The following is an 18,142-nucleotide window of genomic DNA, read 5'->3' as shown; positions in this document are numbered from 1 at the left end:
AGTTGGGACACGTACTTGCCCTTGGCAGAGTTTTCCTACAACAACAACCATCATTCGAGCATTGGTATGCCACCCTTTGAGCTGTTGCGTGGGAGGAGGTGTCGGACCCCCATTTGCTGGGGAGAGGTTGGGTATCGTGTGATGGGTAGTACTGAGATCGTGCTTCAGGCGACATAGTAGATTCAGCAGGTCAGACAGAGGTTGTTGACTGCTCAGAGTCGTCAAAAGAGTTATGCGGACAGGCGCCGGTCCGAGCTCGAGTTTCAAGTCGGCGACTTCGTGCTCTTGAAGGTCTCTCCTTGGAAAGGAGTGATTCGATTCAGGAAGAGGGGAAAGTTGGGGCCCCAATATATTGGTCCTTTCAGGTTGATCGCGAGGGTAGGCAGGGTAGCCTACCGTTTGGAGTTACCTGCAGAGTTGGGCCAGATCCATGACACTTTCCACGTGTCGCAGCTGAGAAAGTGTATAGCCGATGAGTCGGCAGTGGTGTCATTAGAAGATATTCAGGTGGATACGAGCCTGAACTATATTGAGAGGCCAGTGGCGATTAGGGATTGGAAGATCAAGGTTCTTAGAAGCAAGGAGGTACCTCTGGTGCAGGTCCAGTGGCAGCATCGGAAACGGTCAGAGTTGACTTGGGAGCCAGAGCGTGAGATGCGGGAGCAACATCCAGAGTTGTTTGTAGAGTGAGACTTCGAGGGCGAAGTCTAATTCTAGTGGGGGAGAATAGTAACACCTGATTCCCAGGTATATTATTTATTCCTTTATTTTTGGAGGTTGGGAGGGGACTCGGCGAGTTGGTAATTAGCCTCGCCGATTATGGTCGCGGATTCGTATCCGGGTTCACAGCTGGACTCGACGAGTTCATGAGTGAACTCGGTGAGTCCATGCTGTTTAATGAAACCCTAATTTCCTGGGTTTGGGACATATTTAAAGGCCTTTAGGGCCGTCATTTGCGGCTACCAAACCCCAGAGAGAAACCCTAAGAGATCTAGAGCGTTTGTGAGGAAGGAGAGGCCATTCTTGATCATTTTGTTGGTGTAATTGCAAGAAGGAGGTGACCAAGGCAAGAGGAGGCTGAAGGAGGTGCGATTCTAGTGACCTCAGAGTTCCTAGACTTCATCTTGAGGTATCTATTCGGACCTTCTTTAGATTGGTGTTAATTCTTAGAGTTAGGGTTTTCTAACCCCCTTTAGAGGATGGATATGTAGAGCAATTGGTCCCCTCTCGAGTTTATGCTTTGGATCTGGACTCAAAGAGGTCCAGAGACGTTAACCCTTGGAGCTTTATGAGCTATTTTGGGAGCCATGAACTTAGGATGTTATTTTTGGGGCGAAATCACCAAGTGAGACCATCTAGATGTTATATGTGTGTCAAGGTCTGAACTTTACGTGGTTAGCATGCTTGGGAAGGTCAGATCTATGGATTAAAGGAACAGATCTGACCTCAGGAGGTCTATGGAGTTTGTGCACGGCATGAACTCGCCGAGTCCAAAGATCAGACTCGGCGAGTAGGGTGAGGGTTTCCCGTAAATCACTCAGTGAGTAGACTTGCCGAGTTGGGGAAATAACTCAGTGAGTCAGAAAGGGGTTAGGGGACTGGAGTTCAAGGCGGAACTCGCCGAGTTGTTTTTGAGACTCGGCGAGTTGAGTCGGGGTAGCCCCACGATTCATGCCAGGTGTGACTCATCGAGTAAGGGGAGGAACTCGACGTGCCAAGCGGGAGTAAAGAGTTAGTGGACATGTGTAGACTCGCCGAGTTGCCCAAGTGCACTCGATGAGTCGGGTCAAAGTTTGGCCATTGGCTTTTATTGACTTTTAGGGTTTTGTCAAAAATGTGGCCTTTGAGCTAGAAGAGGGGTAAAATGGTCTTTTGCATGATGAGGGTGCCTAGAGAGGGTTTAGTCTAGTCCCAAGAGTTATATTTATGAGAATATTTACTTTATGTGATTAGGCGGAGGCTAGATCATATTTCTACCGAGTTAGAGATTTACCGAGACATCTGAGGTGAGTCTTCTCACTATACTATACCAAGTGTGGTAACATAATTATGTGACAGAGTATTTTAGAGTTATATGCCAGGGTATTTTCATGTTATTATGTGTTGTGATTTATTGTGATATGTGATATGCATGATTCAGAGTTTACAGAGTTATGACCAGTGGGTCCACAGAGTATAGGGCCAAGAGGGTCTCACGGAGATATTCGACCAGAGGGTCAACAGAGTTACAACCTTGAGTGGATGATATGTGTTTATGTGGTATTTTAGGGAACTCACTAAGCAAATATGCTTACAGTGTTACGTGTGGTGTTTCAGGTACCAACGATGATCACGGGAAGGCGCCGGCATGACTCGTACACACGCACACTGGGGTTTATATATTTTGATCTTGGGGTTTTGTATTAAGATAATGATGATACAATGTTTTAAAACGTGGATGAAAGGTTGAAGCTTATAGGTAGTATAAAAGCGCTAATAAGGGAAATCATGCTACTTAAACTATATGCATGAAATTATATGATTTTTAAAATGCGAAAAATTGTTTAAATTTTTACGGTGTTACATTTTGTATAGTTATTATTAATATGGTCATTAATAAACAATATCAATTCTTCTTTTTAATTAGGGTATAATTATTGTTTTGTGAAAATAATAATTATAAGAGAGTACAACTAGTTATTATTTCATATCTTGTGAATTAATAAGTCATGCACAACCTTTTGGAATAATCCTTTTTGTATTTTACCTAAAAACAAATTTTATATAATATGCACAACCTTTTGTCATGCACAAATTTTGTATTTTATAAACTTTCAGTTTATAAAAATTAAAGGATTCTTCTTCTTTATTAGGGTGTGGCCGAAATTAGGTGAAAGCATGGGAGGTTTCTTGTCAACCTTCCTCCCTTGTCCCCAATGCCTCTAAAGTAAGGTCAATACTTTTGATTATAATATGGGGTTGCTTTTGCTTTTTCATGGGTATATAAGAGAGTGTTTTGCATGAGTTTTTGGCTAGTTTTTCTAGTGAAATCTCTCATTTCTTAATATGGCAAAAACCTTCTCAATCCCTCATCCTCCCTCTCTTTTGAAGTTAGTTTGGTGGTTTAAAGCTTCCTTGAGTTGTCACATTAGTTCTTATTTGAGTTAAGCACTTAAAGGCTTAAGATACTTAAGAATAGAAGAAGAAACTAGCATCCATGTGCCTTACTCTTGATGATGGATACACATAGAGAAATTCTACTCTTGAATTTTGCTATCTTCATCAACACCCCAAAACCAAGTGGGTTCAAAGGCTTCAAAGGTTTTTATTCTAAAACACACTTTGGTTGATTTTTTTCATTCTAACCTCTATAAATGGAGCCTTGATGTTTTGGTTTTGTTATAAACTAAAAACAAACTTGTTATTTTTATAAGACTTCTGCTACATTTTTTGTGAAAAAAAAACCTTATATTTTGTATCAAAACCCATGAGCATCAGCTCAAGTGATGCTTAACAATGAAGACATATATAGAGCCTTCAATTCGTAATTTATCCATCACTATTATTGCTTCTAAGATTCATGATTTGGTCATGGTTCTTTTGATACTCGATTGGAGAAAGAAATTCCTGTTGATTGTTGATTTAGTTTGAACATGGTTATTTTAGATGATACTCTCATTTGAAGTGGACGGGATGAAAAAAGAGGTAATTGAACTTCATCATGAACATTTGAATCTAGTTCATCAAACTAGTGGCGCACTAACTATTTGTAGAAACGCCTTTAAAAAATAATAACGAAATTCCCTATTGTGTGTTTGAAACATGCACAATAAAGTTTCTCCTTTGCTTATTTTCTCAAATCACTACAACCCAAATACACTACTACAAAAGCGGGCTTTGGTCACCCAACGCCGGAAACGAATAGTCACTCATACAATATTTTATGTAATTAAAGGTCTCCATCGTGTGACTATTCGAAACCATATTGCCACACCTTCCAATAATTAAGTAGCTGAAGTGAACTGAAAGATTTTGGCGGAACATTCAGCCACTTATTAATAGGGAGGCGTGACTATAGATGATTGAGTTTGACACACTAGTTAACCTATACATAAAAACAATGACAAATATACTGGAGCAAAAAAAGTGACAAAAAATGTCCACATGTCATAAACCATCACATGAAGTAAATGTTTACGTCGCTAACTCATAAATTGGAGTTTTTCTCACATGATTTTATCGTTGCAAAAATCAGTACATATGATCTCATAACTATAAGTGTGATTGAAGTTGAACGTGTGTTATAGCTTTTTTACCATTTATATGTATAGTCACTTGTTATTTCAAAGTGGGTATATGGATTTCGAATAGCCACACCATATCGAAAATGTGTATTGAATGATTTTTATTAGTCACATGACGAAGTATTCATGTTGCTATTATTTAGAGCAAAAATGATGAAAAAGTGTTAATCATTAATTTTAATATTAGTCACATTATATTCATGTTGATATTATTTAGATGCAACAAACATGCACTAAGAAACTTATATGTAAGGAAATTCTTACTCTTTTGCTCTGCTAAGCATAATTGTCAATAAGTTAAGCTTTTTATAAGTTCTTGTAATGACTTTTTTTCTCTATAGTGTAATGTTATAAACAATTAAAATATGAAAAAGATAAGTAAATGTTCATTTCAATAGTTTCCAATCAAATGGAAATTAAAAAATTAAAGGAACTTTAATGCAAGCACCATCCTGGATCAACAACAAAACTAAATAAATCAAATAGCTTCCAAAAATTAAAAAAAAATATTGGAAAACTCATGCAGGGCTTTAAAGTTATAATTTTATGCCGAAAACTTCAAAACCCTGATTCAAATAGAGAAAAGGTTATGAGACTTCAAAATCTAAACATGAAATATATAAAGAAAACATCAAAACTTAATTGTTGTAAAAACCATGATTTTGTTCAACAAAAGCATTGGGATTATTTGCGTTCGCATCATTTCTGATTCCACCACCACCCATACATCAGAGCATTTGAACCAAAATTAGACACCTTGTTGAGGGATTCAACAAATCAGGACTCCAAAAGTAAAAACTCTATCCAAAAAATTGAATTCAAGTATGCCCATGGATTGATCTTTTGTACATTCAAATTGATGACATGTCTATTATGCCTCAGGATCTTTTGTAAGAGTGGTTGCTCAAATTTTCCACATATAATTGCCCATGGATTGAAAAACACATAAACTAAATACGATAATAATCGTATTCCCTCAATCATTATGGAAAACAATTTTGAGTTATATGACGTCAAATAAGAGTATGTAAGAGCATTGTAACAGTGTAGGCCTGATTTTGCATAGAATGCAATGGAATTAAGGATAGAATGGAATGAAATTACTTGTAAATGAATGATTGAATGATTATAAAGGAACCCTAGCATTCCCAATAAGAACATAGTCTTAACAATCAAACAATCGATACTTAACTAACTTCGAATACCTTTTATTTATTCTAACCTAATAACTAAAATAACAAGAGAAAAGACCTACAGACCCCTTAACCCAAGCGTTGACCTGATTAATCTCCTATTATTTCCATATCTAATCCATATATGAGGTACACCTAGCACATAAGGTGATTTTCTCATAGTTACGACACCTTCATGAAGAAGTAATTGAGAAAACAAGAAAGAAAGATAAGATAACAAAATTTAATTTCTAAATAAATATGAAGCTCACCAAAGATAGTCCTCTATGATAAGATCTCGAAAAGGTAATGAAAAAATTCCCAGGTTCCTAATAGATGCATAAGAAAGAAGAAGGTTAAGTTGAAAGATTAATCCCTTAATCTTGAACTAAATCGGCTTAATTTCTATAAGTAGTAATACAATATTGTTACCTCATGTGATTATGCAATGATGGAACATGTTTGATTAATACATCCAACATCCCTGACATTCCCATCGTCAATAACAGAAAAAACATACATAAATTTTTATTAGGATGATAATATATTAAGAATATTGCTAAAAATAAAAAAAAATTGGCAAAGGACCAAAGCTTACTACACTATCCTATAACCCATATTCAGAGGCTATTTATTAGATGAAAAAGCAAAAAAATAGCTTTAAAATTTTTATTTACACTTAGGTATTGACATGGTATTCTTATCAAACAACTGGCGTGCATTGTTACCCACTGTCTAACAAATGAAAACTAAAACTTAATATCTTGTGCGTAACTCAAATCCAACAAAATGTAGTTTGATAGGGGAGTATACCTTCACTTGGCCACCAAAAGTATTAGGTGCAACCAACATTTTATAACACAAAATCATTTGCACTTCACAACCATACCAAATGAGATGACGAGCCCCAAACAATTCAACTTGGAGTGAAACCCAATAACACATTGAAGGGAAGAAAGATACTAAAATTAATGAAAAGAAACTTACCAGTTAGGATAACATACGACAAACCCTGGAAGCAAGCAAGACACGTTTAGCAATTTAGACTCAATTATATAGGAACGTGATTCTGATTTAGGGCTCTTGGCAGTCGACGGAGAAATCAGACCGATACGTAATTGAAATTACTTTAAATCCTAAAAAAACAACTAACCAGAGACATATGAAATTATACAGACCTTAAATACAGAATGAAGATAAAGTCGGCTTGAAGAGGAAGTCAAATGAAGTCGGCGTGAAGAGGAAGTCAAGAGGGTGACTCAGCCGCAATCAGGGGAGGTGGCAGTAAAAGGAAATCCAATAGTAGCAATCAGATTTGGGAAACAACGCCATCAAGAAGAAAAACCCACCTACAAGTCTTCTACATCATCGTGAGGTCAGGCTGACCAGAAGCAAGCAGGCAAGATGCTTTCATTTGCAGCCAAACGATGTCGTTTCTGTATTCCCAATGTCATGTTAGACTGATGTGGGGCTAAGAGGAGTTTAAGCAGGCAAACAACTTACTACCAAATGATTGAGACATGAAGAGGGTCGTTGGGGAAGTTTCTCAGAGACGTGGAAAGCTTAATGTTGTAGAAAAGTGTCATATATATATATATATATATATATATATATATATATATATATATATATATATATATATATATATATGACATCTTATTTACCATAAAAGAATAACATATTAATATGCTATTTTAATATAATACATATGATGTCATTTATGTAAATAAGAAGTCAATAAGTTCTTATCAACCGGTTTAGCACATTGTTCACATACCATTTGAGCAATGAGGATGCATTTCAAAATGTTGGATCTTATTATAGGAAGTGCATATGATGCTTAGTGACAAATCATTTTAATTACTTGTAAGAATTGTTAAACTGAAAATAAAAGAAACAATTGTCACTTCAGGAAAAATATTTTAAAATGGATGACTTTAATTGACCGAAATAAATTATTTTGGTAGACTGTAAAAAAATTCCAAAATATAATGACTTTTATATATACGCCCTTAAAAAGACAATCAATTGGCAATATTGTTTAAAACTCCAATTGTTTATCTAAAAACTCACATATTATTTGAAATAAATTTAAGAGATTCTAACATGTAGAATTTCCATTTTGTAAAAGAACTTAATTATTTTGTTTCTAAATATATAAATTGAACATATTCAGCGAATAAGCAAAGAAATCGAATATGTGATGAAGATTGAGAGTTTAAGACGTGAAAACATAACGATTTTGTGGGATTTTATTCGAAGAGGATAGGAGAGCTCGACGTTAAAAACAAAACTTGCAAGTGGCGAGGGTTTGAGATGTGTTGCGACTTGGGGTTTGAGGCGTGTTTGTTTCTGACTACGCTTATTGTTTTTGCATGACTAACAAGTAAATCACATAAGCCTAAATAATATTATAAAGTAGAAGCAATAAGAGCATGTTATTAATTATAGGCTTAAATGAGTTAACCGGGTTCACCCGAATCCGATTAAGAGAAATTTTATATACTCGAAACCCGAACCTATACATATTACGGGTTGACCAAATAAACCCGTTTTCAATTTTAGACCCGATTAAACCGGACCTTATTTGCCTTATTCACATTCAGGTCGGATTAGGTTAGTCGGGTTTGAGTTTTTTTTTTTTCACACCCCTAATTGCGGTCAAACATCTCAATATCTCATGATCATCAATATCAATTTTTTATTTTTTTTTATTTTTTTTATTTTTTACCTTAGACCTAAGCTTTATTCATATTGCCCATCATAAACTTGTCCACTTTCAATACCGAAAATAAATATAACTAGGTACATGGTATAATACTTAATAAATCGATTGATAATTATACATGCTAATTACTTTAAATAATTAGTATTTCTCATCCCCACTCCAATTATTTTTCATTTTTGGGCCAGTGGGACCTTCTTCACCCAATACTTCATTTGGAAGGCCGCTAACAAATTTGTCAAAGGCACGTCTTATCACCCTTGGTAAAACACTCCTCACTTTCTTAATCTCCTTATTAATGTCGTAGCTTATTTTTGGACCCCATTTTCTACTATAGTTCAACCACGGTGGCTCAGCCACCAACGCTCCCAAATATTCTGCTGCCACCACAACCGGCCTCACTCCGGTATCCATCACTTCTGTGCCCTTGGCTGTATCATTTCGTATTCCTATCCCTCCACTTCCTTGTAAAACAAGCCCAGGTTTTGAGTAAAACGCATGGCCATGCAATGATGCGTAAGCCACAGGTTTATTTCCATTTTCAAATTCGATTTCTGAAGCATTAATCCATTGTCCTCCACTATGTTCTGAAAAGTAAACCTTTTTTAGCTCTCCATTATAGTTACTAACTCTTAATGTCAAATGTTCCCAATCACCAACATGTTCACCTATTTTTCCTAGGGAAACATTGATGATTTCCACTTTTGCCCTCGCTGGACCGTTAAACGGGTAGAACACCCACAAGGCTATATCAGTAAATGTTGCCCCAAACATCGGCTTTATGTGGAAATATGCACGAGCTTCTTCCAAATCACCTTTCTTGACCCTTTCTTTAGCTGGATTATCGATAGGGAGGTCTAACCAGTATGAATCATCATTCGAACCACCTTGAGGTAGGTTAGAGCCATTGGGTTCAATAAGGCTTGGTGTCGTCTCTTTGCCTTTTTCATACAACAAAGCTCCATTTTGAAAAAACCAACTGACTGAAGAGGGAAAGTACTCTTCATTTGGGTGAAAATACACCTTAGGTGAGTAAGTTTGAATCAATGCTTTAACTTGCGACAAATTCGGCATGGCCAAAAGGTTATTTTTGGTATTTCTCAAGCAATAAACGAGTGATACGTCATTTGGTGCACCACCATTTTGGACTACAAACGATCCAGTAGGCATACTAACCGCATTGATACCTCTATCTTTTGGTCTTGATTCAAATAGATTAAGATTGTTTGTGTTCATCTTCTTGTCTAAACCCCAAAGCCATTTATCAACTTCAACAGCGTCAGTGAAATCAGACCTGACACACCGAATCTTGTGAACAGAAGGCTTTTCTGGCGAGTTTGTGACAACATAACCAACGGCCTTGTACCCTTCAGGAGGAGTTGGCAACCAAATGTAGCCATTTCCACTATCTTGTTTTAGTTTATGAGACTCACTACTCCAAATAAGAGAATAATCTGTTGGCATAGCTAGTGCACTTGGTGAAGTCTCATTTGCGACACTTTTTCCAGCAAGAATCCATCCGAATAGAGGTTTGTTGTTGGTTTGGCTGTAGCATCCGAGCATAAAGAATCCTTCAGGTATTGAAGATGGTTCATAAAACGTTGCACCATGATTATCTGGTCCGCCTTCAAGAGTAGCCCAAATTTTGGTGAATGAAGAAACTTGACACACTTCTAAACCTCCTAGATCGATTGTTCCAGTTGCAAAACCATCGCCTATCATCATATATTTCAACATAAAATCATTAAGTTCATAACTTGTAATTAGTGATGGTTAACAGGCTTGATGCATGTGTCACACAAGATGACCCTTTTGCAACATTTTTTAAACAAAGAAGATGTACAAGTTTCAAGTACAAATGGATTTTATTGTCTGTATATCTAATAAGATATCATCATATATGTTTACATTATAGATGATGAATTGAACATTACCTGGAGGAAAGTTGGGTATTGATGAAGGAAGCTTGAATACGGATTCAATAGGCAAAGGCTTCAAAGGCTTCTTATCTTTCTTCAATATATTTGCAAATAAATTGGAGAACGGTCCCATGATTTTGGTATAAACGTGTTTCTTGGTTACGGAAAGTTTAATTGTACATGTAATTATATATATGTTATTTAGAAAACTAGAAGTTAAGAGAAATGTAAAAGAAATAAAAAGAGAAAGCAGGCTTTGCGTCTGGTGAAGTACATGGCGTGCAAGGTATCCATGTGACTAGCTTTAAGTGGTAAGTTAAGCCTTTAAAGGCTCCATCAACCCCATTTGGTATATAGAAATATCCTTATCATTCTTTTTCATGACTTGTTTATAATTTTCAAAAAGAGAATAATATCGTTGTCACAACACACAATCATCTTATCTTTGAGGGAATATCAAAACACCGCCGTTTTATATGCCGACTTTGGCTATATATGTGACATTGGAACACGATTAACGGGATTCTGCTTAAGTTGTTTGCAAGAAATGGAAGCAAAGACCATTGCTACTTTGTATATATATATATATATATATATATATATATATATATATATATATATATATATATATATATATATATATATATATATATATATATATATATGTGTTTTCTTGATTTGGAACGACGTATTATGATTAACTTAGGATAATTACTATGTTTCAAATATTTTCTTTTTATCAATATTGTTCCTATTTGGTTGTCCTGAATTGATGCCGGACGTTAATATTGGCATATTGCAAACATTTTCTGCCGATTTGTTTGGGGGGTTTTCTCTGTCTTTTTTCTGCTGTTTTGGATGAAGTGTTGGGTGGCTTTTTTATTTCTTCTTTTGAAATATAAGTTTCAGTTGTCACATTTGTCCGATGCGTATATCTTATCACTACAACAAAAGTCTTTCCTAGTAACCACGTTTTAATGAGTACCTTTTTTGATCACTAACATATGATCACCATATATTAAGTCTTTTTTTTGGAACCGGCAAATAATTTTATAAAAACAAGCAAACAACTCCAGCAAGGTGCTAGGAGGGAGAGAGTACAATACAGGAGAGAAGAAAAATTACATAATTGTAAAAGGACTAACACACCACTCTATCTAACTAATGTTGCATCGGTCTCTCCTATGCTTAATCCATGTAAACACAATGAATTTCACCGAATCTGCTAGTCTGGGTGGCGTTGTTCTTTGTTTTTTAAAGATCCAATCACACCTAGCTTTCCAAATACTCCATGCAGTCCCATAACATATGCTAGTTAGAGTTTTTCTTTTCTTTGAACATGTACCCCATTGTGTTACATATTTCACCATTTCCTCAGCATTCTGAAATTGGAGATGTGGAATGTTGCACCAATGACCTACATATTCCCATACCTTTGATGCCAGTGGACACCAGAATAGTACGTGTGTCGTATCCTCCTCTTCCAACTCACAATAGGGGCATAAGACGGACATGAGCTGGATTCCATGTTAATGTTCTTAGAACACCATATATTAAGTCGTACATAAATTTTGGTAATGCTACGATTTTAATGACTAATATTATGGTAGTCATCGCTCACGGGTCATATATACTGTAGAATAAAATTAATATATATATATATATATATATATATATATATATATATATATATATATAATGGTCGCTCTATATTAGATGCTTAATGACTAAAAAAATTGTTACCGCTTTAAAGTCTGTGGGCTGTTTGATTTTCCTTTTACTGAATAGTAAGAGGTTGCACTAAATCAATTAGTTTATAACCCGTGATAACCACGATTATAAAATTAATCAAACTTTCGTATTAAAAAATAAAATTATTAATCAATCATTTTAAATAAATTATTACTTAAGAGATATATTTTTTAGGTATATAAAATTATAATCGTTGATTTAAATAAATACATGGAGTTATATCATTTTATAATTTATATTAATTTTATTTTATTTTTTAATCTAATGTTATTAATTTAATATAATTAAAGAAAGAAATTTTAAAATTTGAAATTTAAAATGAAGAATCAATTATTAATTTAATAAAATTAGAGTGGGAAATTTAAAATTTGAAATTTGAAATGAATAATTAATATGTTGACAAGTGGCATTATAAATGATATATAACATTAATGAAGGGTTCTAATTGCATGACACTTGTCAATATGAGATTAAACCTATTCTTTTATTAGAATAGGGAGATTTAGTTTCTTTGTTGGTTACTAAGTGAGAGGCCCGTATATTATACGGGTTGATTTAAAAAAAATATAAACATAAAACAATTTTTAATGTATAATTTTAAGATAAAAAAAGAAGAAATGTATTTAATGCAATTTAATATTATATATATATATATATATATATATATATATATATATATATATATATATATATATATATAATACTTTAATACTTTACATATATAAGTATATGACTTTAATTTTAAATATTGAAACAAACCAAAAATTGACAAGTGGATAATATTTATATAAAAAATACTATAAAATGACAAGTGTTAAAACTAATGAGAGATTGATATTTGTCAAAAAAAATCTTCATTTATTAAGGAGGATTGTCTATCTCACCTAGTCATTTAAAAAATAAAGCCAATTGGAAACTTTGATGGCCTTGCCATTTGCCAACTCTCGTTTCTCCTTCACTTAGCCAAATTCATGTCTCTCCTTCAAGTCCACCGGTCTGAAGTTAACACATCGGAGGATCCCCCTGTCGTCGACGCCGGCCTCCATCAACTCCTTTCCATTGTTTCAACAAGTTTTGTTGATGCGCTCGTACATTAAAAATTGATCTGATTTTGAAACAAGATTGGTGATAAACTCATACATAAGAAATCAAAGCATCGTATCAGAGCAACCACGTCACTTGACACATTCTTGCCCTAGGTGATGTCCTATCTATGGATTCTTGCTTCCTATTGGGTATTCTTCATTTATGTCTAATTTATTGTTAGATTAGGGTTATTAATCTTTATTGAGCGATGACTCTTTATCTCTTATTATTAATAGTATATATGTAAAACCAAAGTGTGTGCTAGTCTTTAGTGAGTAACAGCTGGCTGGCGAAACATGTTTTCACAATTAGTGTTCAGTTCTAGTTCATGATACATAGTTTCTCAAAATTTTATGTGGTGGTTTTTATTCTTTTATTGATCTTTCTTTTCCTTATTACTTGTAAGGCTATAACGAATTGATTTGGTGGTTTGGTGGGGAGGTCGGTTATGATTTTAGTTGACAAGATTTTCCTTGGAAGTAGCTTGCATGTGTAACCAATGTACATTGCCAATATCTTTTGTTGTATATTGTTGCCCCAAACTCACTAATTTGCATGACTATTATGTATAGACTTTTTTTTCTTCATAAATATCCCTTTTTCTTACTTCAATGACTTGCTCGTTTATTTTAATGTTGCGATGACCAATGTTGCTTGAACATGCATGTTTGAAGTACCCTTGTTGGTAACCAAAAGGTAGTTGATGTGCAACGTTTATGGTCATCTTTTCAGATTTTATTCGTGTTGTGTTGCATTTTTTTAGCAACTAGTTTTCTTATGCTAGTCATTGAGACTTCTTGAATGATACAAGGAACGATAGTCATCCGCTAACGTTCCAATCAAATTAGAGTGTCGTTTTCCCTTGTTATCAAGGCTTTTCGTATGGTACAAGAAATGGAGTTGAGTTCTAATCAACTTTAAACTAGGTACTGGGACTTCTTGTATGGTACAAGAAATGGTAGTCATTTGTTAATGCTTCAATCAAGTTATGGTGTCGTTTTTGCTTTATGAGAAGTATTGATGTTTTCTTTTTGTGCTCGTATTCCAATAAATTGTAAGTTCTTGGAGTGGTGTTCCAATCAACCTTAAACTAATCATTGAGACTCATTGTATGGTACAATCAATGGTAGTAATATGTTGACATTTAGATCAGGTTAGGGTGTCGTTTTCCAGTTAGGAGTAGTAATGATACTTGCTTTTTGTGCTCATATTGTGATAGATTGTTGGTTCTGAAAGGTCTCTTGTTTATTTTTGAAATTGTTTTTTGCCAAGTGTCTTTACATGTGAAATTTCCTTATATTTTTGATGTGTCAGCACCTAGAAACTGTTTCGCCATTCATTGTTTCCAGGATATATGATTTTTCTCTATTGGCTTCACTGACCCTGCATGATCCTTCCCAATTCGGTCATAGTTTTGAAAGATCTTATGCTCACGAGTCATTATAAAATAATATTTACTAATGACATATGATCTTATAGAGTCAGAACTTATAGAAAGTTACTACTAACGAATTATTTATTAGAATAATTTTGATTACAAATAAATATAAACACTTGTATTTAATTGAAACCTTATTATTTTAGTCAAATAATATTTTGCCAACATATCGGGACTTATTGTTTCTATAAAATAATAATATTAAAAAAAAACTAGTAAATATCATATGGTATAAATATTATAGTTATCTTCAATATTTGGGCACTTAGAGTAAACCATTTAGTTAGGAAGTAACTAGCTAGTTATGTATTATGTGAAAGACAATCCACTCCCTTGACTTTGTGCGTCAAAGTCACGGTAGAAGGAAGGAAGTAAGGGCATGCTTGTTGTCTTTCATCTTACACACCATATTTGACATAAAAAACACCATACTTTCATTTGTTATACGCTTGACCTTGTTATGTATTAGGATGTATAAAAGGAAGACATTATTAGCATGAAATGGTTGTTCTTTTGTTGATTTTCTCTTTATATGGGGATGCCAATTTCGTGGTTTTAAGCCCCGGTCCCTTTTGTTCTTTCTTGCAATTTGCTGCTTGAATTAAGGCTTCATAAGTTGCTTCTCTTTAAGGTTCATTTGGTATGAACTCTTAATGATTAAGAACAACTTCATTAACTCCCATCTCCCATGAGAATCAAAGTCTTCAAATGTTGTAACACTTTACCTTTTATGATTGATTTGATATTTCCTTTATTCCAAAGTGATCCTTTGTGGGTTAAAACGAATTTTAAATTTATTCTATGTTTTGTCTTCCATTGTCGTTATTAGCATTTTTGGAAAACGATTTTGAATAAAACCCAAAAATTGGTATCAAAGTCATTTTTACAAACTTGGTTAGATTATTATATTGTTTCGTATAATCTTTGTTTTTGGAAAGCAATGATGACGTTTTTTTTGTAAGAAAATTCACACATATTTTATATAACTCTATATTTTTTAGTTTAGTAACAAAAGTTTTCATGCATTTTTTGTCACCAAGTTGTCTTAGAAAAATAAAGTCTTGTTTTACAAAATTTTTAGTGTATATATATATATATATATATATATATATATATATATATATATATATATATATATATATATATATATATATATGATGTGTATAAACTAGTCATTGACCTCTTGTGACGTGCTTATGTTGATTTGTTAAAATTGTTGTAGTATATATTTATTCGTATTATATATAATAACTAAAAAGATAGTTTTCATTTTGTTTATATTTTAAGTAATATATTAGTTTTAGAAATACTTTATTTTTAGAAAAATATAACAAGAATGAAGATGGTGCCCATTTTGAAGAACAAAAGTTTATAAACTCGATTTTATTTAAGTTTTACAGACTTTATTAAATTATTTTTATAAGCTTGCTATAACATGTTGAAGCTAGTGGGAGCATGAAGACATTAGAAGACTTTTTGGTCCCTTTATGTCCCTTAGTAATGGACTTGATATTTTTGTGATGGTTCGAAATATGTCAATAGTTTAAGGTAGGTTTATGCACATATATTTTGCAAGCTTGTGTTGTTTATTTTTATGTTGATATTATGTTATAATTGTTAAATTTAGATTTTAATTGCAAAATAATATTTTGAACATAAATAACATCACAAATAGTTTGGTTTTAATTGAATTTATCTTTTTTACATAAGATGGTAAAATAGTTCTAAAAAATGAGTTTTATCGTTTAAAACCAATAACAGTAAATTTCACGATAAAAATTATAAGTTTCAAATTTTGTCACTTGTATGTGCCAGTAGGATAATGGTCATGTGTTATCTTTTGATAACTGGGGTGTATTTGCGATTTCTATAACATAGTTATAGGCCAATTACAGAAGTTCTTCAAACTCGATGATTTAATCGGGAATCTGTTATGATAAAGTTCATCTAAGGAATAGAGATCTAATGCATAGATGAGATCAAACATGTGTATTAAACTTTGTTATTAGTGATCCCATAACACTAGGAATTATATATTAGAATGTAATTGATACTTGATATCTATCTTGTTGAATTCAAAAAATATGATAAAGGTCACCTAATCATTTGTTTGTTTTGCAACTTGGATCCTAGACTTTAATAATTAATGTTTTTGAAATGGAACGGTATTAATTATTAATGATTTAAATATCCAAAATATTAAAATTTTAAGTTTATAGATGAAAACAAAATCCAATCTCATTATCATGCATCACGTTTCACTTGCTAAACTAATAACATTCTTAAAGGGTCTATTCTTAAACTACATGTTTTGAGAAGAAAACCTGAACATGATACCTATTGAAGGCCTCAATATGATGATATATATGTTTCTAAAATCATAATGGGAATATTTATTCTTGACTTTTAGGAAGTCTTGGTTAACTTAGATATATATCAGAAATTCTGATAGGTTAAGTAAATATTCCAACAATACAACGATATTTTAATTTGAGCCAATACAAACAATGGGAGAATGCAATGTTGAAAAGAATCAACCTGTGAGCTCTAATATGAAGTTAGTTTAAGGAAAGGACACCTTTAGGCCCAATAAATCCAATAAGGCCCTTAAAGATGAATCTTGTTTCTTTTGTCAAGAAACATGACATTAGAAGAGCACTTGTCCCTCTTATTTGAGAAATACCGGTCGGGTCAGTAATTATAGTATCTGCTAGATATAACTTATAATTTTCATTTAAGAATCAATTACTTGATACTTAATACTAATATAATATTTGTAAATGTCTACAAATATTAAAAAAGAGTAAGCAGTTGAGTACAAACAAGTTGGAACTTCCCTCTCGGAGTTTAATTTATTATTTATTCTTACAACATAAAGTATTTCCTTTCTAATGAATGTGTAAGATTTAGCACAAGATACAAAATTAACTTGATTAAAACCTATAATTGTTGTAATTATCTTTTACATGTTAAAATATAATTGTTAAATCTTTGTTAAAGTTTTTCCAAGAATACAGTTAAAATACAAACCAATAATACCATCTGAATCCTTAGTAATAATAAATGATGAATTAAACAATAGATATGGTTTACTTTCTAATCAGTAGAAATTATCTTCCTTTCTCATTTTCTTTTTGGTTTATACCGTAATCACTATCACTGATACTTTTAATATATACACTAACTAATGAGTAGATAAAACACTTTATAAGATTAAGTATGGAAAGGCTCTATCCTTATCTTCATTAATGTTTGCAGGATTTAAAACCTATGTTAGACTAAAGTTTCTAGACCGAAAATATACTAACTATATATTTGTAGAGTACTGTAAAAGGTTGCTTAGATTATTCTATACAAACCCACCAAGAATAATTTTTCTTATTACTTTGAAAGCTGATTTATTAGAAAGCAAGCTTCTAATGATAAATCAAGTGGGAGACAAATGGAACTTGTAGAAGCTCAAGAACCATAGCCTGATGTAACAACAATTGACACTAGTTTCAACAAAGAGATGTTGAAAAAGAATAAAAAATATTCATAAACACAAAATGTTTGGATATATGGTAAGAATCATATATAACATGAAAAATATGAAATCTCTCAGTGATGAGTTCTTGTTGATGGTTTTTGGCAAATCGATCAACTACGACAAATGATATATTAGATTTTAAACCTGATAAATAAGTTAGAGTCATGAACAATGATATGTAATCCTTTTATAATAATCAAGTATGGGCTTTATTAAATTTCCTCCCTAAAAAAAGGCT

The 18,142-nt window shown here is 33.0% G+C and overlaps 1 protein-coding gene across 1 annotated transcript; it reads right to left on the bottom strand.

Annotated features, from left to right (window-relative positions):
* Positions 1-8,216: 8,216 nt before the first annotated feature.
* On the bottom strand, positions 8,217-10,265 carry LOC145098031 (hypothetical protein At1g04090-like). Its single transcript, XM_079035718.1, has 2 exons — positions 10,115-10,265; positions 8,217-9,895 (listed from the first exon to the last, which is right to left on the bottom strand). Exons 1-2 carry the CDS (start codon positions 10,230-10,232, stop codon positions 8,322-8,324), a joined length of 1,692 nt encoding a protein of 563 aa, XP_078891844.1. The 5' UTR covers positions 10,233-10,265; the 3' UTR covers positions 8,217-8,321.
* Between the last annotated feature and the right edge of the window lie 7,877 nt (positions 10,266-18,142).

This window comes from Lactuca serriola, chromosome 1, assembly GCF_051521515.1.
Source record: "Lactuca serriola cultivar US96UC23 chromosome 1, Lser_US96UC23_V15, whole genome shotgun sequence".
NCBI lineage: Eukaryota > Viridiplantae > Streptophyta > Magnoliopsida > Asterales > Asteraceae > Lactuca > Lactuca serriola.
The sequence above is the reverse complement of the archived record's forward strand: the minus strand, read 5'-3'. Positions and strand labels throughout refer to the sequence as shown.